General features: G+C 57.6%; 1 protein-coding gene across 1 annotated transcript in view; it reads left to right on the top strand.

Moving 5' to 3' along the window:
• PPARGC1B (PPARG coactivator 1 beta) overlaps window positions 1–14,926 on the top strand; it is a 49,541-nt gene extending 34,615 nt beyond the window's left edge. Inside the window, exons 2-12 of the mRNA XM_050905373.1 lie at window positions 1,608–1,781; window positions 4,351–4,563; window positions 6,469–6,585; window positions 7,405–8,557; window positions 9,188–9,224; window positions 9,652–9,716; window positions 10,176–10,941; window positions 11,452–11,527; window positions 12,383–12,504; window positions 12,921–13,075; window positions 14,823–14,926. Coding sequence (XP_050761330.1) covers window positions 1,608–1,781; window positions 4,351–4,563; window positions 6,469–6,585; window positions 7,405–8,557; window positions 9,188–9,224; window positions 9,652–9,716; window positions 10,176–10,941; window positions 11,452–11,527; window positions 12,383–12,504; window positions 12,921–13,075; window positions 14,823–14,926 — 2,982 coding nt within the window. The remainder of the gene's footprint in view (window positions 1–1,607; window positions 1,782–4,350; window positions 4,564–6,468; window positions 6,586–7,404; window positions 8,558–9,187; window positions 9,225–9,651; window positions 9,717–10,175; window positions 10,942–11,451; window positions 11,528–12,382; window positions 12,505–12,920; window positions 13,076–14,822) is intronic.
• Window positions 14,927–24,360: the final 9,434 nt, after the last annotated feature.

Here is a 24,360-nt window from a genome sequence, read left to right as displayed (position 1 = left end):
AGCTCCCCGTAGCCCCCAGCCCCACTGTGGCTGTGGGCATGGCCAGGCTGGTAGTCCATTGCCAGGACGTGGCAGTGGCTTGCTATCGGGCTGTGAAGCCACTCTCCCCTACCCTTGCTGCGTCCTCCAAACCGCTCGCCCTTTCTTCCACTGCCCCTGGGACGGGACAAGACGGGGCAGAAAGCAGGTGAGAAATGCAAAATGGGAGTGGGTGTGTGCACAGGAGTGTCCTTTGGTGTGGCACAGGGTGTCCTAAACCCAGTGTGGAGCATGGCACACAGGCTCCTTAGCCTATGGGAACACAATCAATAATCCCAGATTATCCCAATTTAAAAAAAAAGAGAGAGAGAAACGCTGTCTTTTCCATTCCTGCAGCTCAGTTTGAAATCCCTTTTCCTTCCTGTTGAGTGTCGGAGGACACCCTTCCAGGGCACTTCAGGAGGGGAGGCCTCCACGTTCTCCTGCCCCTGCAGCTTCTCTCATGTGCTCAGATGTTTGCCTGCTCCAAAATCCATTTGCTCTGTAAATAAACTTGCTTCCCTCATCGCCAGAAAACTCCCCCTGGGCAGCCAATACCGGGAGGAGTCACACCAGACCTTTCCCCTCCGCGTTTGAACCTGGACATCGGGGGCAAAACCAAGCGCGACCCGAGGGCTTGGTGCAGGCAGCAAGTGGCAGTGCAGGCAGGGCCGTGCCAGTGCCAGCCCTCGCTCCCGTGGGTGCTGGATGCAGCCGCGGGGCTTTGTGGCCTGGCAGTGGCTGGGAGCCAGGCAGAAGCGGGGCAAGTCCGAGCTCCTTTCTGTGGTTAAATGGAGATTTTTTAGCTCGGTTATTGCCTCACATGCACCCAGACTTCGACTCGTTTCCTTGCTGTTTTTCTCATCCTGCATGTGCGATGTGGGGACCAGGGTCTGTATTGCCTTGGCGGGGCCTTGGGACGTACAAGCTGTGCAGCTTCCCTAGAGGGACTGTCCCCGAGTGGTTCGGTGCCATGTGGCGGGGATGGGGTACAGGGCAGCCACGCTGACCGGGCATGAAGCCACGCACCGCAGCCTGGCCCCGTGTGTTGCCATCTCGTGTGTGCCCAAGTCTTTTGCCTCGCTCTGTTATCGCTGATCCCCAGGGCAGCTGGATAACCCTGGATGTCACCCTTAGGGCACCAAAGGCAGGAATGGCTTCAGTTTCCCCTAAGAGCACCAGCAGCTGCTTTGCCATGGTCCGGATGGCTGTGCCGTGCCCTGAGCTTCTGCTCGCCAGAGGAGATGAGGCTCTTCCAATGCAGATGCTGCTGTTGCAACACCTGCCATGGCACGGGATGCAAGAGGAGGGGTTTGGTGGCACTTGCGGGGCAGCTTTCAGTAACCAGCAGTGCCAGTGCCAGGCTGTGCAAAGCGATTTGCAAGATGGGCAGTGAAGAGGTGCTCTCTGCGCTCTGCACTGCCGTGTAATTGCTCCTGGAGCCTCTCGCCAAGGCTTATTTGAAAGAGGGTCTGAGTAATGGGCTTGAGCGGAGGCGCACGGGGAGACTGGCCGTCTCCGCAGGTGGTTGCTGCTGCCTGCCCCTCTGGCGTGGCAGCGGGCTCACCCCCTTTCTCTTCTCTCCCCAGTACGAGGTGTCTGGCGAGGAGCACCTCTACTCCGACTTCCCCGAGATTGATTTGTCTCAGCTGGATGCCAGCGACTTTGACTCAGCCGGCTGCTTCAGCGAGCTGCAGTGGTGCGGGGAGCACTCGGAGACCGACTCCAGCCAGTACAGCACTGATGACTCCGAGCTCTTCCAGGTACCCCCATCCTCCTGGCACAGGGGACCAGAGGATGGAGGCAGGGGGAGGGCAGGGGAGGGGGAGAAGGAGGGAGGAAGGAGGGGACAAACACAACTATTAATAGCTCCTCCCCAGCTGATTAGCGCTCCATTAATTTGCGCACCGGCGCTAAATGGGGCAAGCCGAGTAAGGCTAATGAGGAGGTGGATGAGCAGAGGAGGGCTGCTGAGCCAGCCCTTCTGTGATGTATTATTAAAAGGGAATTACAGCTGGTATGCAGTGCATCCCGTTCGATGCCAGGGTGGCAGTGCGGGGGTCTCAGGGCTGTGGCGTGGGGCAGGAATATTCATTTCCCAGGAGCAGAAAGCAGCCCCTTCCCCTGGCTCTCCAGCTTTGGCATCCTCCCTGTGTTTGGGGCTGAGGTCCCTCTGGCAGAGGGTGGCTGGTTTCTCTCCTCGCCTTTATGCTAGGATGGACCCATCACTGTGCCAGCACCCGGGACCGTGTGGTGCAAAGCACTGCCGGGGCAGAGGATGCTCCCGGGCACAGGCAGGGCTGGTCCTTGTCCCTCGGCACTGTTTTTGCCTCTCCTTGCAGAAGAGCTGAGCATCTCGCGGAGCTGTGGCGCCAGGGCAGGGCTGTGGGCACAGCGCAGGCAGGTCGGAGGCAGGGAGCTGCGGAGGCTGTCCAGGGACCGGGCGCAGAGCAGGCTGGGCAGCCCGCTCGCCTTTCCCAGAACTCATGCCATACCCTGGATGCATGGGGTCCTCAGGGGCTGGGGTCTCTGTGCCCTCCTGAGCAGCACCCAGGCCCTTACCCCTTGGACAAGGAGGTTGCGACCCACTGGTGCCTGCTAGTCACCAACTCTGGGTTACATTTTGGGAGGGAGGAGGGTTTGTATTTAAACAAGGGGGAAAAAAAAAAATAAAAGCCCCAATATTTTCTAACCTGGCCATAATAACAACCCTCTGGCTTTTATGCTGTGCTGATGCTGTGCTTGAAAATGGTCCAGTCCAGCTGAGGGACCTTCATCACGAGATGCATATTTTCCGCTGAACTTCCTGGGGAAAAGATAAACAGAAAAGAAATGCAAAAGGCAGGCCCATTAGGAGCAGTGGAGTATGATGAAATGTATCCCACTGAACTTGTATGCACAGCAGTCTCGTGCCAATAACAGGAGGAAAAGAAACGGAGCCAAAAGTGGAGCATCCTGCTGCCTTTCCCTGGAGCCTCGCAGTAGTAACTGCGAGCAAGGTTAGGGCACGGAACAAAAGATATGTAATTTTCAAACAAGATGATAGAAACATGGGAGGCTGTGTGCAGTCAACAGTCTTCCTTGCAAGCCTGAATTTACCCCTGTGCTAATTTTATAGCTGATGGTAGCCTGCTTCTTGTTGGACATGGTTTACATTCAGAATATGATGGAGGAGGCCCAAAAAGAAGGAACTCCTGGCTCACTTCAGCCATTCCTCAGCTTCTGCATCCTCTTCTGGGCTTTTGCACCATATTTCCAGACTGGAAGGGGACTCGTGGGGCTGTGTGGGAGTGGGAGGGCACTGGGAGGGCTGGAGATGCATCAGCCAAGGCGAAGCCCAGATGGAAAGAGGGGCCCAAGGGGGTAGGTCAGGGCAGTGGGCAGGGAGGAGGCAGGAGCAGCCCATGGCCCTGCCTGGCCCGGCGCAGCCCCGGCGCAGCCCCAGACACTCACAAATCTCCTGTCAGCATCCCCAGATCATGCTGTTCACCGAAAAAAATAGATTAGAGGAGCTGTAATATAAGGCCCATCTTGTTCTGGGGGCTGTGCTCTGTCAGTAGGGTCCCTCGCAGAGCGCTGGGTGCAGCCGGCTTTAAGCATGAGAGCTGAGAGCCCCTGTTGAGCTGGAGGTGCCTGCGTTTGGGGGCTTTTAGTGAAAACAAAACCCATACTGCTTGTTGCAAGCTGTGGCAGCTGGCCAGCGGTGCAGCCCGGGCTGAGCTTCCCCTGTGCCCTCCCGGGGGGCCGTGCCCTCTTGTCCACTGGGCAGCCCCAGGCTGAGCTTACAGCTCTTCACATTTTCTTTGCCTTCCCTGTCAGGAGAGCTGCAAATAACCGGCCATGCCCTCTTGGGCCTCCCCAGCACTGTGGAGGGCAGGGGGCTGTCCCTGCCCCCTCCCCAGGCTCCTGTCCCGGCTGGATGCTGCTCCCAGCCCCGCTCAGCAGCGCTGTGATAGCCAGCGCTCAGGGGACTTGCAGCCCAGAGTCAGGAGGATTTGGGCAAGGAGCCTTTTAATCACAGATCCTTTATCTGCTGCTGTTTGCCTCATGGTGGGGTGGAGGCGACTATTGGGAGAAAAGATGTTCTGATTCATTTTATTCCCGCTGGGGGTGCAGGGGGACAGACTGATGCTCCTTTTCCAGTTGGATCTCTCTCCTCCTGATCCCATCCTAGTGCTGTTCTGGGGAAAAGCTCTCCCAGGTCCCCTGTGGGGTCACTGGGAAGTATGGGTGCTGGTGTGGCACCGCCAGCCCCTCTTCCCCGCTGCCCAGCATCCCCCAGTCCCTCTGCCCAGCCTAACTCCCCCTCTCTTCTCTGCCTGCTCCTTTCAGATAATAGACAGCGAGAACGAAGCGCTGCTGGCAGCCCTCACCGAGACATTGGATGATATACAGGGAGATGACATGGGCCTGGCTGTCTTCCGAACTATGGAAGAGGGGGACACGCTCAACCATGCCTACACCTCGCCTGCCCCCTCCCCCAAACCCACCGCCCCGGTCACGGGGGGGCCGCCCCCGGCCCCCGAGTTTGATGAGCTGTCTCTAGTAAGAACCCACTTCCTACTGTTTAAGGTGGATTTGGATGAGCCCCTGATAAGCCGGCTGCATGGGTATGATAGGAAGCAAAGGTCTGAATTTTTTCATTCTAGGCTTAAAACTCTCTTTAACCGTCAATACCAAAGCATATACTTGTATTGTATACGTATACATGTTCTGCATCATTGCTGTCACCTCCATCACCATCCTCATGGGAACAGGCTGTGTGTATACAAATATATATATATATGAAGGGGGTGGGGGTGGGTGTCAAAGGGGTAGGGGCTGCTTTGGCAAGACCCACACCTGCTTTTAATCGGACATGCGGATGTGGGGCTGCCTGGGGGTCTCCGTAGCGCATCCCAGCCCCGTGCCTATGGGCAACGGTGGCTGCTCCCACCCGGCTCTGCCTCGGGGCCGAGCTCCCCGCTGCTCTCGCAGGAGAGACAGAGGGGGCTTGGCTGGAGTGTCAGACAGCCTATGCCCTCAGCTTTCAGCAGGAGGGTTCGACCCCCCCATGCCTTCCACCACAACCCTCTCAGGGGCTGTGTGGCCTCCAGTCCCTACAGTTTTGGTGACCAGAGCATCCCTCTGGGTTCACTGCAATATCGGGGCTCCAGCCCTGCTCCCCCTCCTGGCCAGGACTAACGGGCAGCATTTGTTGCAAACGACCGCTGTCCCCAGGAGGTCCCCTGGGACAGGGGCACCCATCCTGCTCCCTCCTGGGGCTCATGGTCCCCCCAGGAACCCCCAGCTTGGCCCCGGGGTCTCCCCAAAAGCCGGGGCTGTGGCGGGGAGGAGTGACATCCAGTGGTGAGAGCGTGCATTTCCACCACCCACGCCCTGTGCAGGGGGGTATATATCACACACAATATGTATGTGTATATATAGGATGTATACGTTGCAGGGGTGGGGGGGGAAAGGTGCTGGTTGCTTCCACCAACAGGAGCTGCACGTCTAAAGCTGTGGGTGCCCCAGCTGATGTTTCCCGGCAAACCCTGACCCGGGCACCCCCTATTTCTATCACCCCTTAAAAGCCCCCGCGCCCACGCCGGGGCTCCGTACCCACCGGCCAGTGTGGGAGCCCCAGATCTGTCTCCTCCGTGCAGTCCCCCGGCGCCTACGCAGTCATCTTGCTGTTGAGCTGTTGTCGCCTTCGGTTGTTAGCGCGACATGGGTGGAATATGAAATGTTGTTGCTGGGTGTGGGGTTTGGTTTTTTTTCCCCCTAACCAAAAATGGTTTTGAGTAGAAGAAAAATGTTATGCTGACCTTGCCATCAGGAGTGGTGGCACTGTGGGTAACCCAGGGAAAACCCCACTCCCACCACCCATGGGCTTGACAGAGCGTGTTGGGGAAGATCCTCAACAGGTCCCACAGGGGCTTGCATCTGCAAAACGCCCTGAAAGCTCATTAATGAGTCAAGGCGCTCTCTGGATGTTTCGGCTAAATGAGGAACCCAAGCTTGCACGAGGACCCAAGCGAGCTGTCCAAACCTGTCACTCATGCCAATGTAAAGTCTCTGTCACCTAAGGGCAGAATTGATGGAGTAGGAAGTTTGGATGCCATGACAGCTCCTGTGTGTCTGATGGGAGCAGGGATGCCCCTGGGAAGTAAATTCACTCGTGTCCCCACCGCCCCGACCTGGTTGGGGGTCCCTGGGGACATGGGTGAATGATGTGGAGACAGCCCCGACCCCCTCGGGGCTGCGCGCGGCCAGGCGCCTGCCCCCGCAGCCACGGGGAGGTGGGAAACGCCTCCCTGCCTTTTTATTTTTACTCCCCCATTTTTGGGTCGGATGCTCAGCAATGGATGTGCCCGGCGCAGGCACGAGTCGAGGGGCTGTGGCCCTGCTGGTGCTTTCTCTTGCCCTTGCTGCGATGCCGACTCCTTTTCTTGCCGCTTCTCTTTGCAGCTGAAGAAGTTGCTCCTCTCTCCATCGCACGTGCCTCCGAGCTGCGAGGCTCAGCGGGACGGGAGCACCCGGCGCCCGGGGACCCCTAAGTCCCGACCTGCACGGCCCTGCACAAAGGTACTTCCTTGGAGGGCAGAGCTCGAGCCTGTCCGGCACCCACCTCTCAGGAGCCGTCCTAAAGGAAGTCACCAAAGGACAGTGTCAGGGAGTGTGGGCAGCCTCTGAGCTGGCCCAGGGGCGGGGGACAGGCAGGGACGGTCACCGTCGGCGGAGCAGCGCATGGTGTTCCCATCCCTGTCTGCGCAGGCGCCGCAGTCCAGGCTCAGCAAAACCTTCAGGCTTCGTGCTGGGCTGAGAAACGTCTCGATCTCATTTGGACCCAGTGGGGTCAGGCCTCTCCCAGCTTCCCTGAGCGCTCATTTGTGAAAGCCCTGCGTGCTCCCTGGCAGCCCCCTCGCCCCCCTCCCCGCTGACTCACGGCCCAAGCCGGGAGCCATCGGCCAGGGAGAGCTGCATGCCATGCTGCAGAGCCGACCCCATCACTTAAGCTAATCTCCTGAAACCCAGCAGAAGTTGCCATCAAAGATTTTTCTACTTGGCTAATGGTAATTGTGCGGTGCATTAGGCCCGGCAAATTAGATTGCCTGGGAAGAGCAGCAAATCCCTCCTGGGGAGAAGGAGCATCATTGCGTGCCGGCTGCTGGAGGGGCAGCACTCTGGGCGGTTGGGCTGCCGGTCCCGCGTGCCCGGTGGAAACCCCCTGGGGTGTGGGGCTGACCCCCAGGCAGGTCGGGATGCTGGTGGGCCGGAACCAGAGGGTTCGAGGATGTGGGGTGGCTCTGTCAGCTCAGGGGGCTTCTCCCCCCATGCCTGGTACTTGTGTCAGGTCGTGGCTGTGGGGCTCAGGGCTGACTTTCTCCTCTCTCCTCTCTGAAGGTGGAGGGTCCCCGGGACAGGAGGGCAAGCGTCCCGCAGGCGCAGAGCCGCAGCTGCACCGAGCTGCACCGGCACCTCACCTCCACCGCCCCCTGCCCCCAGACCAAAGCCCCCCGGGCGCCTGAGGAGTGCCCCAGCGGCCGCCACCACCCATCCCCGGGTGACTGCGCCCATCACGAGGACGACAGTGACTCCAGCGAGGACTCGCTGAGCTCCGGCGACTTGGTGACCCCCCCCTCCTTGGCAGAGGATGGCTCCGGCAGCCAGTTCTCCTGCGAGGGGGAGATGCACTCGGTGGTGGAGCTCATCCGCTACATGCACACCTACTGCCTGCCGCCGCGGAAGCTGCCCGCCCGCAGTGCCGCTGACACCAAGCCCCAGCCCTGCAGCAGCCCCTTCAAGAAAGCCAAACCAGACTGCCCCACACAGCCGGGCCCCCCTGGCAGCACCCAGAGCCGGCCGGTCTGCGCCTGGCAGGCGGCCGGGGGCTGCAAGAAGCCTGGAGCATCCTTCTCCATCCTGAAGGAGCTGCTGGCGCAGGACCTGCTGTGCGATGTGAGCAAGCCATACCGCCTGGGCAAGCCCGTGTACGCTGCCCTGGCCCAGCCGCCCGGCTCCTGCTCCCCTGTGCCACCAGCCCAGGATGGGGAGGATGCCGGCGGGACCTGCACATCCAGAGCCAAAATGGCAGCGGAGAAGGGCGAGCCATGGCAGAGCCCCGGGGCTGAGGCAGAGGCACCACGGGAGCCGGGTGGCCTCGAGGACGATGCTGGGAAGCGTGCAGGCCCCCTGGGCACAGCCACGGGGAAGGTGGCCCGCAAGCAGGAAAGCACCGTTTACGCCGTCCGCCGGTCCAAGAGACTCAACCCCGAGGTCAGGCACTGGCTCTCCTTCCTTGACGAGCCGCCCCCCGAGCCCTCTGTCCCCCAGGAGGCAGGGGATGGCCGTGGCCCCCAGGACGCCCTGGCCTGCAGAGAGCCCGCACTGTGCCTAGCGCTGGAGGGCTTCTCCGCCGAAGAGCCCGCGGCCGAAGTGGAGGTGGGCGGCACAGCACCACCGGCGGAGCCCCAGCCCCTTTCCCTGGGCTCCCCAGGGGACAGCGAGGTGGGCAACGGGGCTGAGAGCCGGCGCTGTGCCCTCCTGGAGCAAGCAGGTGAGGGAAGCCGGGGCTGTCACTCTGCTTGCCCCTCCTGGTGTGCCCACGCTGCCTGTGGCACTGCCTGTGCCGTCCCTGCCGCGGGCGAGCGCTGCTGGCCAGGCAGCTGGCACTCAGCTGGCAGTGAAGCTGTGAGCAGCCCCAAGTACAGCGAAGCCCTGACCCATGTGCCGGCTGGCTGTGGGGTCCCATGCATGGGGAGCTGGGGGCCCGTTCTGGTTTTGGGGTGCTGTTTCAATCCATGGGGGCCTTCTGCCTCCATTTCCCAATCCTTATAATGAGATGAAGGAGTTGGTGTAGCACTAACCCAGCAGGGACCAGGCTGCCCCATCCCTCCGGGTCCCTCTTCCCCGCGGGCTCACCCTGTGCCTGGGTACCGGGGTTCAGCTGCACCGATGCCCCAAAATCGCAGCTATCTGCAAGCGCTTTGTGAGCATGAATGGCTCAACCCTGGCAGTGTTAGCCCTCCCGCAGATGCTGCTGCCTCAGAGGGAGGCAAAGCCCACGGTCCCCAGCCTGCTGCCAGGCCAGGGTGGGCAGAGGGGCCCTGGCTCCCGCTGCGAGCACCGCGGGCACTGGAGGGAGCACAGCTCCGCTGGTAACCCTGCTTCTCTCCCTGCCTTTCAGAAACACCCAGGTGTCTCACGCTGTCCTTGGCACAAACGTAAGTGCGCATGGGGCTAAATGAACCACGCTGGGGCTGGAAAGCCACCTCTCTTTGTCTGGCTGGGCATGCATCTGCAGTGAGCAAGCGAAGCTGCTTTTGCAGAGCAGACTGAGACATGCAGCTGGGCACGGGGCTGTGGGGAGCCACGGCCATCGCTTGGGTGCAAGGAGCTCGGAGAGCCCCGGGCTGAGGGCAGGGCATTTCTGCATGCCAGGGGCAATGTGCCCCGGAGCTCTGGCTGGGACGAGGAGGGCATGCTGCTCACCCCGCTGCCCCTCACACCCCTCCGCGGGGTTACTCTGTCAGGCACTAGCCATGGTGGGAAGGCTTGCTTGTAGGCAGTGTTTTCTCAGCTTCCTTTTGGTTTTTGGGACTGTGGTTCACCTAAACACTTTCTCTCTCCTTATTTTCTGCTCTTCTCCAGTGACCCAACCTTTGGGAAAAGAAACTTTGAGCCGATGCTGACTGTGGAGCTGTGTGGGACAGCAGGTAGGACAGGCTTTTAATTTTTTCATTTTGCAAAAATCCTCCCTGGGAGGAGGCAAATTTACCCTAAATTCGGCCTGGAGTCACCAGCTCCAGCTGAGCCCAGCCAAGGGGGCATGTTCATCCCCTGGCCCAGGACCCCCCGCTTCACACTGCAAATGCAGGAGACTTCCTGTGCACTGCCTCCACATCCGAGCACTGCGAGCAGCTCAGGGGGATGTGTTTGGGATGGGGGGCTGTTCAGGGGGCCCCTGCATGAGCCAGGAGGGAAGGGAGAGTCCTCTGGACCCTGCTGGCATCAAGCATCCTTTTTTGCCAAGTGCTGCTGGATGGATGAGGCTGCGGGGGCCGAGCAGCCTCCTCCCTTGCAATGCCTGGTGCAGCCCAGGCGCTGGGGTGGGTCGGGGCAGGACGGCGGGGTCAGAGCTGACTCCTGCCCTTTGTTCGGGGGGGGGGGTTCAGGTCTCACGCCGCCCACCACTCCGCCGTATAAGCCTGCCGAGGAGGACCTGTACAAGCCAGACATCCCCCAGGAGCCAGGGAAGGAGGATGGGACGGCCCCCAGCCCCGGGGACGCAGGGGACACGGCAGCCTTCCGGAAAGCCCCCAGGAAGCACCCCGAGAGGACAGAGCTCTTCGCCCACCTAAGCCGAGCCGCCGGGCGCCCCACGCTCCCCGAGCAGCAGGGCATGCTCAAGCGGCCCTTCTCCCGCTCCTTTGGGGACCACGACTACTGCCAGGTGCTGAAGCCCGAGGCTGCCCTGCAGAGGAAGGTGCTCAAGTCGTGGGAGCCCCCGGGCCAGGTGGAGACGGAGCACAAGAGGAGGGTCCCAGCCGCCCACTACCAGGGGCTGGACCTTGGCGGCAAGGAGGCGGGCGGCGAGATGCTGTGGAAGGATGGCGTCAAGCAGCTGAGAGACCAGGAGATCAGAGCAAGCTTAACAAAGCACTTTGGCTTTCTGGACAGTGCTCTTGATGACGAGGACATGGTCTTCTGCAAGACGCCCGAGTACGACACCGTCTTTGAAGACAGCTGCAGCGAGAGTGGCTCCCCTGTGGAGGAGGAGGAGGAGGAAGAGGAGGAGGAGGAGGAGCACGGCGACACCAAGCTGTGCCTGCGAAGAAACCCCCTTTCCAGGACCAGTTTGCATTACTGTTCCCGGAGCAGGTCCAGCTCGGGGTCTTCGTGCTGCCGGTCCCGATCGCCTGCAAGCAGACGCACCTTCAGGTACAGGGGGGGCCGCAGGGAGGGCACTTGGGACCGTTCTTGCCCCCTGCATTTTTGCTCCAGTGCATGGCAGCTCCGGCTCTCTCTGTTCTGCTGGCCCAAATAATAAAGATGCTAATTAATGAAAGAAAAACTATTGAAATAATTGGTACTACATCAGCAGCTGCTGCAAACATCAGCCATGGCCAGAGAAAGTAGCACTGGGGTGAAGCAGCCAGGGGTTTCCATGGTGCTGGGAGCGACGGGGCATGGGCAGGGGCTGGAGCTGTTCCTGGGAAGGGGCGAGTGCCGGCTGGGAACCCCCTCTGGCATCTCTCAGAAAGGACTTTCCAGTGTCCTTTCCAAGTGTTTCCAGACCCCCATCTCTCCTTGGCTGCCGGTGCTCCGGAGTGCCTGCCCACCCGCCCACTGCTGCAGATGCCACGTGCCTTGGCTTCTCTGATGTTTGAAGCTTTCCCCGCCGGATCCGCCCCACCCCCCCGGGCTGACCTCCTCTCCCTCGCTTCCCAGGTGTGAGAATGGTGAGCAGTGTCAGGGCGGGAGCGGGCACCGGGGCCAGCTGGAGAAGAGACGGGAAAAGGCCATCGTAAGTGAGCGGGGAACCCGCGCTGGGACAAAGCAATCCCCAGCCCTCAGTTCATCTCCCGCTCCAGAAAAGCAGTGGTGGAGCCCATTAGCCCTGGCTTCAGCATCCCTTGGTGCAAGGCCAGTGTTAAACAAGGACATGGGGGTGGAGGGGGGAGAGAAAAACCCAACACGAAGCGGAAGCCGCCGGCAGTTGGCAATACACGGAGTCCTTGGCCCAGAAATGCCCAGAGCATCCTACACTGGTGCTTCAGCACAGTTGGCACTGGCAATTAGCAGGATGAGCTGGGGAATCCCTGAAGCTGCTCAGCCGTTACAGATGCGGTCCTGCTGCAGAGGCAGCCTTGTGCACCAGGAACCTAGTGTGTGCCCATGGGTGGGAGCTGGGTGGGGGGGTGGAGGTGCAGGAAAATAACTTGGTCCTCCATACTGTTGTGCACACACACACACACACTCACACATGTCCCTCTGGCATTTTTTTCCTGCAATGCAATTTAATTTTGCCCCCAGCAATTCTTGGGAATATTTCCCGGCATACTCACCAGGAAAAGCCGAAAAAGCTGCAGGAATGCAGGAGAAATTTAAAAGAGAAGAAGGGGGTGGTGGCTGCTTCAGCCTGGATATAGCTGTCTCCTGCAGCAGTGGTGTCCTGGGGGTGACACCCATGAGCTAGCTGGAGTGGAGACAGCCAGACCCTGGAGATGTCAGGCTATGCCCATCGTGGTATTGCCCCGCTGCAGCCTGATTCCCGATGCTGGCTTGCAGGGGCTCCTTGACAGCCCCACATTTCCAGTGCCTGTTGGCAGCGTGGAGGTGCGGGGTTCTGGAGCCTGAAATCTTTTGCTTGCTTTGTCAGGGGGAAGGCCGGGTGGTGTATATCAGAAACCTCTCCAGCAGCATGAGCTCCAGTGAACTGAAGAAACGCTTCGAAGTGTTTGGTGAAATCGTGGAATGTCAGGTCTTGTCCAGGACTAACAGGTGGGTGGGGAGCGAGCTGCGGTCCGGGGCTCCAGCAGCTACAGACAACCCCTCTCCCCAGGCAGCATCAGCACTGCCAGGCGGTGCAGGGTCACCCCTGCATCCAGCTGAGCGTGTGCGAGGGATGCAGTTGTGCTGGTGGGGTGAAGTGCTCTGCGCCACACCAACCTCCTCAGTCAGCTGAGCCCGCGGTCTTGGCACTTCGGGCGAGGAGATGCAGTGTGTCCCCAGGTCCAAGGGCATGGGGAGGGCTGGTGGGATGGAGGGACAGCGGGATGGAGGGCCGGTGGGATGGAGGAACGGCAGGATGGAGGGACGGCGGGGGGATGGAGGGCCAGGGGCGCAATGCTGGGCAGAGCCATGTCAGAGGGGCTGCAGGGCCCATTGCATCTTGATTTCTTTCTCTGGTTGCTCAGGGGGGATAAATATGGCTTCATCACCTACCGGTATTCAGAGCATGCCGCCTTATCTCTGAAGAACGGCACCTCGCTAAGGAAGAGGAACGAGCCTTCGTTCCAGCTCAGCTCTGGTGGCCTCGGGCACTTCTTCTGGACCAGATATGCTGACTTGGGTAAGAAAGCAGGAGCTTCTTTTTCTGAAGCGTCTCGTTTATCAGCACAGAGCTGTCATGGCACATTGCACTGCTGAAACCTAGTCACGCAAGGATCCTAAACCTCTTTAGAGCCTGCAGGAAAAGCCCACCGGCTCTCCTATGGCTCACATGGCTGCTCTTAGCTCAGTTAGATAGATAGCTTAGGAAACTGGGGGGAGAGAAGAAAAGCAACTGGCCTGAGGACCCGGAGTGTGTTGGCTGCAAAACGTAGCATCACACCCCAGGGCTGCTGGGTCTCAGCTGACCACAGCCCACCCTGTCTCCGCTGCATTTCTACACAGCGCTGGAAGCTTTCCAGCGGAGAAGTCCCTTCCCCGTCGTTAGAGAAAGCAGTCAGCAATATCTCATTAGCCCAAGAGGTGATCTGGGTGGTTTGCTGCTCCACAGGACAGATCCACCACACTGCACATGCACTTTTGAGCCAAAATGATGGCACTGAAATGTGCTGCGGTCACATTAACTCTTTCTGTGCTGTATGGGCTTCTGCAAGACCTCCTGCCTCACTTGGTGACTGTGTTAGCCAGGGTCTCGCTGGACCCCGTCCCTCCACGGGTGGTAGGGCTGCAGCCTGAGCTGAGGGACAGGAGTGAAACCCTATGCTAGTCCTGCAAGAGAAATGTGATCCAGGCTTCGCTCAGCCCTCGCTGTGATCTTCAGGTGTTTCACGAACACTGCACATTTATTTCTGTACCCTCTGCAGGGGGTGAAGTGGTTCTAGTATCCCACTGCATGCATGAGAGACAGAGGCCCAGAAAATAAAGCCCTAAGTCTTGACTTATCTCTAGACACCCAGTCTGACACAAGTACTGCCCGATCTTTTAGCACCTTATATCACATCTGCTCAGAGCAGCAATCCCTCTGACTTTGGTTGTGGGTGCAAACGCCCATTGTTCATCTAAATAAATTCCAGGGCCTCTCATTTTGGGCACGGAGAAGATAGGAAACAGATAGCACTCTGTGATGAAGATGTTGGCACGTGGCTGTGCAGTGCTGTGGGCAGGGGGGCCAGAGCTGCCCCCCTGCATAGGAGAACCCCCCTCAGTGCTCCTCACCTGCAGATTGCTGCAAGGCCAGCAGTCACCGCCTTATTGCACAGCCTGGCTCGTTCCTAAAATCCTGTTCACCCTGGTACAGGATGAGATGGGGAGCCCACAGGCAGAGGTGAAATGTAACCGTGCCATTCATGGCTCAGTCAAAAATATACACCCAAAAGGGTTAAGCCACTGTTAAATTAGGCAGCCTTATTTCTGGCATTTGCTGAATTTCCTAGGCTTCACAGTGGCACTGTTTGTTCAGCTTCTGACGGAGGGCTGGGGAGTACTGCAGGCAGGCACCCCCCTTCCCCATGACCGGCACAGCTCCCGCAGGGACGGCCCTGTGTCAGCGCCTCGGAATTCTGCTGCATCCGGCAGATTTTTGTGCACCTGAGAACAGGTGTCTGTGGTGTGTGATCTGCCGGGCTGGGCACTGCTACAGCCCCTCGGCCCAACAGCTCCTTTCCAATGGGGGAGAGACGGCACCGTCCCCGCTCCCTTTCGCCATCACCGCCTCGTCCAGGCTGGCTTTGCGGTGCTGGGATGCAGCATGCTGGTAGCAGAGGAGCAGGCAGTGCCCTGCCGTGCCTCAGTTTCCCTCCCCGCCAGGCAGTGACTGCGCTTGTGCCCTGCTCCCTGACCCAGCTGCCTTGTGTCCCTGCCGTTCCCAGATTGCAGCGCGGAGGAGTCCTCCCCAGCTCCAGTGAAAAGCAAGTACGAGACCATGGATTTCGACAGCTTGCTGCAGGAGGCCCAGCTAAGCCTGCATCGGTAACAGCCTTAACCTTGGAGGAATACCTCAATACCTCAGTCAAGGCACTTCCAATATGTTTACGTTTTCAAAGAAATTATTCATGGAAAGCAAGAGAGAGCGAGAGAGAGCGAGAGCACGCACGCGCGAGAGAGAGACTGCTGTCCCTTCCGATCGATGTTTACATTGAACAAAGCTGCTTCTGTCTGTGAGTCTCCATGGTGTTGATGTCTCACTGCCACACGTTAGTCCCCCCGCTTCTGACTGGTTGTTTTAGGGTGAGCCTAGGAGCCCCCCGGCCTCTCTCCCCCCTCCCGGTCCCCCCCGTGCTCCCACCGCGGAGTTGCAGCTGTGTTCACCATAACATTTTTTTGTCCGTAGTGTGTGATGATGAAATTGTTAATTGTGAATAGAATCAGGATTATAAACTAATTTTTAATAGAAGAGAAAAAAAAGTATATACTTAAAAAAATGTATTTATGGCTCAGATGTACTGTAATTCAGATTTATTGTACCGCTTCCTTGATTTTTAACTATGCACTGTAATGAGGCACTTGCCACTCAGCAAATGGGGGGGTCAGAGCAGAGTCACGGAGCCGGCATTCACCCATCGGCCGTGGAGGCACCCACCTCCCCCGCCAGCAAACAGGGGTGCTCGGCAGTCGTGTCGGGGTCGCCCACTTTGCTGTCAAAGCCATTCTTCTTGCTTGCGTGGCCCGACCCCCCCAGCCCCCAGCCCGGCTGGGTCACGGGACCCAGATGCTGAGCTCGGTCCTGGTGCGTGATGGAGCCGGCGGGTGGTGGGGCATGCCAGCCCCGTGCCATTCTCGCCGTGGGGCCAGGCAGCTTTGCAGGCGTGAAGGAGAGGGATGGTAGAAGGATGCACTGCCCAGGGGGCTGCGGCACCGATGCCTGCCAGCCAGCACTGCTCTAGCCCTCTACTGCCTTTGGAGCCAGGAGAGAGGGGCCGGGGGGCTGGAGCTGGCCAGGCTTGATCCAGTGGGTCCTGCCGGCACAGCCTGGGGGACGGGCGCCTCCGGGTCCAGGCGAGGGAGCTGGCTTCAGTCCGGCTCCTTGGGTGGCTGGGAGACCGGCCGGGCCGAGCAGCTTGCTTCCCGCCCAGCAGCCAGCCCAAAATCCAGAGAGGCAGGGAGGCAGGAGGGGGCACGGCAGCCATGCCGAACGCCCACCCCACCCAACGCCCTGCCCATGCTCTGCCCGGTACCTGATAAGCCATACACTTCCCTAGCACCCAGCTGGCACCCAGGATCCGTCCCCCATGCCCGCCAGCGCCCCATGGCACACTTGCCCGCTCTGCCTCTGGCTGGGGACCCTCGGGGCTGCCTGGCAGCTCTGGATTTAAGGCATGCTCAAGCAGCACCCCCCCGAAATTTGCTTGCATACTTGCCCTCCATCTCCGGGCAAGGTGGGAGGGGGAGAAAGCCCACCACCGGCTGGAGCAAACCCCGCTGCGAGCTGGCCAGCAGCAGTGTTTTCCTGAGGGAGCGGGAATCTCGCTGCTCCTCAAGCCATCGCCATCGTCTCCATTTATTTTTCAGACCGAGAGACCACTAGGGATTCAGCCATCCTATGTAGATAGAATATTATAGCCTTAACTCTGCCAATAGATAGATTAGAGTCTCCTGGGGTCTCCCCTTGACATGACTTAGGGGTTTTATTCTCATTTCCCTAGCATGGGTACTTTTTCGTCTTGCAGGGAGTATGACCAAAGCCTGCGAAATTGCACGAGATGCGATGCCGAGAGCCTCAGTGCTGCCGAGGTGGCCCTTGGCTCCGGGGCCATATGTGCAGCTGGTCTCTGGCGGGAGCAGGAATGCCAGCAGCGCCAATACCAGCACAGTTACCTGGCTATTTCTCCCCGCTTTTGGGGGAGCCGTGGTTCTGACAACACCCAGCCCGGCAGTGCGAGGGCCCACAGGCCACTGCGGGGTTTGAACTGCGTGTCCCCAGGCTGCCGCCGGTGACGATCGCTGTCAGGGAACAGTCCTTGTGCCATTTCAGTCTCAGCAGCAAGGTTCGGCGTCTCTCCTGCCACAAGCTCCCCCCACTTCTCATCCCACCTTAGCAAACACGAGTAGCTCTGGCCGAGACTGAGCATCTGCTATTGGCAATTGCCTCATTGTAGCTTTGCCTTTTTCTGTCCTAGTATTTCCTCACAACGATGATGTTTACATGTGATTGCTATAGAGCTTATGTAGAATGTATATAGCGACACATTTAGGGTGGGTAGTACTGTCCTGTGCTGTGCTGATGTTTTTCAGAAAACGATCAATCCAAAAAAACCAAAAAAAAAAGCAAAGTAAGTGGAATTCTTCCATCTCCCGCTCAGCCAGAGGCACCGAGCCCTGACGGCCGGGCCCCGCTGGGGATGCATCAACCATGGTGGAGGGGAAGGGTTAGTGCAGAGCTGGGGGGCTCCAGAGCCGAGGGGAGCCCTCTCCTGGGGGATCACTCAGTCGCTTCCCAAGCATTGGTTTCGGTGTACCCAGATATAAAATTTCGCATTGTTTTCCTGCGGCTGGGTGCCCCGGGTTGGCCTGCAGCCCCTGCCTGTGCCTGGCTTCTGGATATTGAGGCCGGTGCTTGGGAAGGGGAAGGCTCGTCCTGCACAGAGCCGATCAGTACTGCACCCGTAGGGTAGGAAGAGATGCAATAAGTGGTCTTCGTGGTGCCTGAAGCCTATAAGTGGGGTTGGGTTTTTTTTTGGTTTGGGGTTTTTAATTTTTTTTCCGTTAAATTGGGATGGTTTGTTTTCCCTCCTCCCCCAAGAAATTTCTCCAGGACTTATGCACTATGCGCAGAGGTGTGCAAGGCGCAGAGGCCCAGCTGTGGCTGGGGCAGCCCTCTGCTGCTGCCCGCCCCTGCCAGCCCATCGCTGCAGCGGGGAAGAGCAGGGGCCACATGCTGCCTGCGCCAGGGCTGTGTGCTGCCTGCCTGGGGGGCACGTGCTGCCAGCCCCAGGGCTATGTGCTGCCTGCCTCAGGGGCTTCCCCCGACTTTTAGGACTGGGTGAGAGTGGAGGGTGTTCAGCTCAAAAATCACAGGTCTGCTGGGTTTAGAATCCCTCACGCAGGGTTTGTGGTGAAAACTAAGTTTCCACTTGATTTTTTTTTTTTTTTTTTTTTAATATAAAGGTGTCTTTAGCTTGCAGTGCTCAAGTCTGCAAAGGGGCAGGAAGGAGGGCTCGGGCACAAGGGGCAGGTGAGAGCTCACTCCCTTAGCGGTCTATGACTGTTTCGGATGCTAAGGGGGAAACGGGGCAGGAGCAAAGCAATGCCCGGGCACTGCACGGGGAGAGGCAGCTCGTGACGCCGGGGAAGCCAGAGGCACCCAGCGCTTTGCAGGAGCTGCCGGGGCCGGGGAGCAGGGATCATCCCCTCCCAAAGGATTAGCTTTATGTCCCACCCAGCCTGTGGCATCGTGGCAGGTGCCCTGGTGTGGGTGCAGCTTGGAGCTGGGCACCCCGAAAAGGGAACCCTTGCACCCCGGCCCCTGCGGCAGCCCCGGGAAGCTGCCCCCCGCCACCTGCGAGGGCCCGGGCTGTGGGTCGGGTAGGAGTGCTACTTCAAAGAGAAACTGGGAGCAAAAGGGTGTATTATGATAGGCAATAAGTAAGGAGATTTATTTTTTTAAAAATATATAACTATAGAATGTCCCCCAGTAGTTTCCTGCAGGTACTGTGGGGAAATGTCGAATGTGAAGAGTTTCGTGATAAAATGCCCCTTTGCTTTTTTTGCACAGATTTGCCCCAGAAAAGTTCGTTCTTCAGGGTGAGGTACCGGGTTTCTGGCTGGAATCCAGCGGGTCCCTGGGGCTCCGCAGGAAGGAGCAAATGTTTCTGAGTGTCTGGGCCGAATGCAGAGGACAATCCCAGAGTTTAGGTTTGATGCTGCCCCAAAGAAAAGGTTTATCCCAATTCCTACTCAGCACAGCTGGCTGAGCTGCACATCTTCTTTAACGAAGCGGCAGCTCAGTCACCACGTTACAGTCTTGAGTGTCCGATTTCAGCACTGGTCCATGCAAAGGAGTGTTGCAATTCCAGACCAGCACCTTTTTTTTTCTTTTTTTTTTTCTGGTTTTTTTTTTTTTCTTTTTGGAGGTATGCTGAATACTGAGATATATCGTTGTTCGTAGCTGAGCCCTGACACCCTTTCTGTTCTAAGCGTCGCAGCCCATCCCCAACAATCTCAAGCAATATAGAGCCAAAAGCAGCCTTCGGGTTTCATTCCTCTTTCCTCGCCCACCCTGGGGTCAGGGACGGCGGTGGCAGCAGCCTGGCCGCAGTGCCCACGGCCACGGCCATGGCACCGAGCCGAGAGCCACGCTGCGGTAAATACTGAGTTGGGGAGGGAGTGTGTGTATGCATGTGAGAAAGAGAGAGAAAGATTAAATTGATGCATTTCTTGAGAAAGGTGTAAGAATTTCACCTAAAAAGGGGCACATCTGCTTTGTTATTTATAAGAAAAAAAGCTAAATTCTGTCTTTTTCTTCTTTTTTTTTAAGTAAAAGGACACTGCTAATAATTATTAGGGGCCAATTCTGCCTCCCTTCCTCATGCTGAGTAAGTACTACTTAACTCTGCAATTTTCTACTTGCAGAGTAAGTAAAAGTAGCAGAATTGATCCCTCTGTGATTAAGAATCAAGTTTTTAGTCTGTTGGTTTTTTTTTAATTGGTAGCGGTTTTTTATATTTCACTTAATTTTTTTCCCCAGTTCCGTTCCGTTGTGTCCTTATTTATGTAATATACTTTAACCTTAAAAGATGGCATGGATTCTTATGCCTTTCCTTTATTATTATTGTTATTATTTTTAAAAAAGAGATTTATTTCTAGTGTGATTTAACTGTCTACCTTCTAAAACGAGAGAACGTTTTCTTGTATTTTTACATTGTCAGATTCTATAGTTTCATAGATAATTTAACCAAATCGCTCAATGTATTATCTATATCTATCCGGTGGGTATAAAAGTTCTATTTTAAATTGTGTAAATACTTCAGAACTGGCTTCTTTTTCCAGACTCCCCTACCGCGGAGTTACTTGTTTACATCAAAAAGACTGTAGAATCTCTACGCTCATGTACTGTAAATAGTGAAGTGATCTGCCTATAACTAAATGATAACATATATACTATAAAGTGGAAAGAAAAAAAAGGAACAAGTCTCTGCCGCTAATACTTTAGTTTATTAGTGCAAGCCTGCTCTGGGAGTAGGTGTTTTGCTTTGCAGAAGGTGCTCTCCTGCGTCTGCCTGGCCAGCAGTGGGACAGTGGGGGCACGGCCAGGGCTGGGGGGGTGGCGGAGCCCCCCAGCTCGCTCGCACCAACACTGCACCACTGCCAGGGATGTGGCTCCCACGGGGGAATATCCCTGTATATCGCTATTTTAAGTGTGGCTTCTTCCAATTTAACTCCTGCAGGAAGAGCCTGGGCTTCATACTTTGGACTTTGGGCGCAGTGCCACTGCTGTAAGACACACCGCAGAAGAAACCCCCCAGAGTGGGGGGGTTAAAAATGGTGGGGCACGCACTTCAAATTTGCTTGAGTGCGAGTAAGAGAGCAAAGGGCTGGATTGCAAGAAAAAGTGTGAAAAGACTCCAGATGGTGGTGCAGCAACCGGACGGCTCCGGACGGCACCTGGATAGTCCCCCCGGTACCAGGAGAGCAGTCCCCCGGGAGCCAGCCTGCTTTCCCAGAGACATGGCCAAGGTGGCCGAACCACTGTTTCCCAGCACAGGGTGTCCTGGTCATCGTGGGAGCCCAGGCTGCAGAAGGGACGGGATGGAAAGCCGGGGCAGTTGGCGGCAGCACGGGGGCAGCTCCCCCGCAGCACCCGGCGCACGGGAGCCCAGCACCAGCCATCGCCCCTGCGAGGGCTCGCCAGGTCGGAGACGTTGCACTAAATTTAGCCGGAGCATGGTGCGGTGATGCTGCCGGGCGGGAGGACCTCAGCAGCCTGAAAGGAGGAGGTCTGCAAGGTGCTGAGCTGTCCCGGCTATTTTTTTTCTGCCGATTTGCACTGATTTAGGCAGCTGCCCTAGACCTGGCTGTCTCCGGCGCAGCACAGCCGGCGGGAGCCCAGCATGGGTCCCCCTGCCCAGCCACAGAGCCAGAACCAGCCTCCCACCCCAAACCCAGCCCCTCGTCCCTGCGACTGCTGCACCCTGAGTGGAGAACTGACAGGAAGCCCATTTCCCTGCTGCTTTCCAAAAAAAAAAAAAACGGGCTTCAGGACCACCAAACAGGAATATTTTTCTAAGCTATATCAGGGCACAGTGATGCTGCCAGTGCCAGGACAGATTAAAACGTGAAATTGCAAGGAGGAAATGTGGGGATGCAGCTGTGTCGGGCAGCCAGTGTCGGGGTGCCTGGGATGGGTGCAAGCAGGAGCAGAGGCACGGGAGTGGGGTCCCCGGCTGGCAGGGCTCCAGGATGGAGCAGGGGCACACGAAGGAAGGGTCTGCAGGGAGGGACAGACCTGCAGCTGAGGCTTGTCCTCCCAGCCTGACCTGCACCACCCGGCGCTGCGTGCCCAGGCAGCTTCCTGGAAAATAAAGGACTGATACTGTTTATCAAGTATTATCCTGCAAGCAGACCTAGAGACTGAAGGGAGCTGTTGGTGAATTGCAACATCAGTTCAGCAGCTCCATTACTCCCAGCAATTACTTCCAGCTATTGGGAAGAAAAACCAATGCGACAGTTTTCATTTTGGTATAACTTTGTGATAAAACAGCTTCTTTTCACACAGGCGGGCACTGCTTTTGTAGTAGCTTCTATGGCGGCTCTCTGGCTGCTGGAGGGAAGGGAGACGGCGTTATCTCCTGCACCAGGCACACCGTGCCTTGTGGGAGGGGAAAATAAGTCAATAACGGGCTTTTGTGAATAGGGACAGCTTTTGTTGCTGACCTTGGCCGGCTGGCACCTGGCAGGCAGTGTGGGCAGCAGGTACTGTGGGCAGCGCAGGCAATGCAGGCAGCAGGCGCAGCAGGGGCCGCAGGGGCAGTGTGGGCAGTGAGGGCAGCGGGGCAGTGCCCACATCTGCCCAGCTGAGCTGGGCTGGCTGAGACCACAGTTGCCCCGGGCTCCACCAGCTTGATGGGACCCCCCCCGCGCCACACAGGCAAGGGTGCACAGAAAGGCCTGTGGGTGGGCAGGGGAGGCAGGGGCACAGCAAGGCAATGCCTGGAAATGCCACGCCAGGCTCGTACTCCCGACCGGTGTGAAACGCCTGTTGGCTAGGATTTATTTCACTGCCTGGCAAGCTGTCCTGGGCTGCCCTTTGGAGTTTCAGCTTCCACCAGTGCCCTGGGCAGTGGCATCTGACACCAAATCCTGCCCTGGGCTCTACTAGGCACAGGAGCTCCCTGCTCCCCGACACGGACTTCAGCTTCTAAGCCACGCAAGGTCTGTCCAGGGGGCTCTGGAGGCCATACTTCGAGTAATGTATGCATTTACCCACTCTCAGCATGTATCAGTCCCAGCTTGTTGTCCAGGTCCACCCAGGTGTCTTTGCAGGGAGGAACAGGGACAGGTTTGGTTTCTTTGCTCCCTGCCAGCTCGGGGACCTCTCTGCCCACTGGTCCTGCTGTACTGGCTCTCTGCCTGCAGCAGCTGTCCGCATGCCCACAAGGGACTCCTCCCAGCTTTCCTTCCCCCTCCATCCCAAGCTTTGCATCTCTCTCCCTAAGGCACCTGCAGCTCCTGCCTCCTGTGCTTGCTGTGTGTCTTTAAATGCCAGTGGAGAGCTTTCTCCAGGTGCTGCTGGTTTTGGATCCCACAATCTCTGTTCCCTCTTTCTCTCCCCCTCAGTCCTTGGCTGGATACATTTTAATTTTTCATACACGGTCTCTGCCTCCAAATACCCTTTCAAACTCAAGACTTGGACCCCTCGTGTTTCTCAGCAGCCTCTTGCAGGTAAGAAGGCCCCATCCTCTCCCCACCGGCTTTTCTAGCACTAACCCCGCTCCCCAAACCCCCACCACCCTGCTGACTCTGAGGGAGCGTTTCCAGCTCCTCATGTCTGGAGGGTCTCGCTGCCTGCGGTGCACAGTGGGCCACACTCGGCGGTGGCTGAACAGACCCTTTGATGCCCAGGGCAACAGCAGCAAATCTGCCCCGGCAGCAGCTGCGATGGGTGAGGCGCTGGTGCGGGGCTCTCGGGAGGCAGCCGGCTCTGCGCAGCAGTCCCGGGGCTGCTGCCTCTCTCCATCTCTAAGCGTCTCTGCTTCCCTTTCAGCTTGACATCCACAAGGACCCCTCCTTGCTCCTGCAATCGTGCTTTGATCAGCATGAGCAAGCGGCTGCCCGGGCAGAGGCTGAGCACTGAAGGAATAGCAGGCGGCTGGAGAGAGCAGGGCAGCTCAGGTTTGCCGGGAGCTGCCCTCTGCCTGCCTGCGGGTCAACAGCCTGCGGAACAGAAGGAAGACAGCTCCTCATCACCTTAATAATAGTGATGATTTTAGAGGAAAACTGTCCACACTGCAGTAGTGCACACAAGCACACGATGCCCCAGGCTCTCAGTAGCCCCTGAACCACCGAAGGCTGACTGCCCATGCAGAACCTGCTAGAGAAGGGCACAGAGAGGGGTTAGATTGCCCGGGAGCCTGGCACACGCTGTCTATCATCTGTATCTGCTCACACTGGTTTCGGATCGCTCGGAGTCTTCATTGCAGTGGGTCTGCAAAATAGCAGTGTCTGCCTGCAGAAAGGCAGGGAAAGGATTTGGCTCACCGCTGCTAAATGGGCAAACTCTTGGGTGAAAGCCCTGGTTTTCCTCACCACCACCATCTCCATTCATCACTGCCAGCTACTGAAAGTCAGGTCCAGGCAGCAACTCAGCAGTCGAAGGAGAAAAGACAACTCGTGCAATCCCCCCGGGACGTGAGGCTCTCCCTGGCGCGCTCAGGCAGTGGAGGGACAGATGCTGCTCCAAGCATCCTCACTCCTGGGGTGCGCTCACCTTCAAGTTTACTTCCAGGAAAGAGAAGTCCGGGTTTGCTTTGCTGGGTTTTTGCAATCAGTCAAAGCCAACCAGCACTGAAATACTGTCATATTTAAAAATTATACTGAAGAATAAACGCATCTGGCAGCTAGCTGTTGCTCTCTCCATGGTGCTTCTGGTATAAGCTCTGTCCCTGCTACTGAATTTACCCTCCCTTCAGTGCTGCCGGTTGGGGGGACTCTCACATCAGTGTAGCTGTGAGGCCAAAGGGAAGAGTTAAAAACCTGTTCGGCTGCAGCCGTGCACCATTTTGCCATGCAGGCTGCCCGCAAGCAGCCCAAGAGATACCAGCAGATTATTTACAGTGGCCGTTACCTGCAGCTTCCAGTGTCTACTGGCTATCCAAACTCCTGGAGGAAATTAAGGAAATTAATTTTTCTTCAGTGAAAGGATTAATAACTTTAATTAATGAAGGGTAAAGAAAGAAGATTTTAGGCTAGGTG

This window comes from Gymnogyps californianus, chromosome 14, assembly GCF_018139145.2.
Source record: "Gymnogyps californianus isolate 813 chromosome 14, ASM1813914v2, whole genome shotgun sequence".
Taxonomy (NCBI): Eukaryota; Metazoa; Chordata; class Aves; order Accipitriformes; family Cathartidae; genus Gymnogyps; species Gymnogyps californianus.
This window is presented reverse-complemented; position numbering and strand designations above follow the sequence as displayed.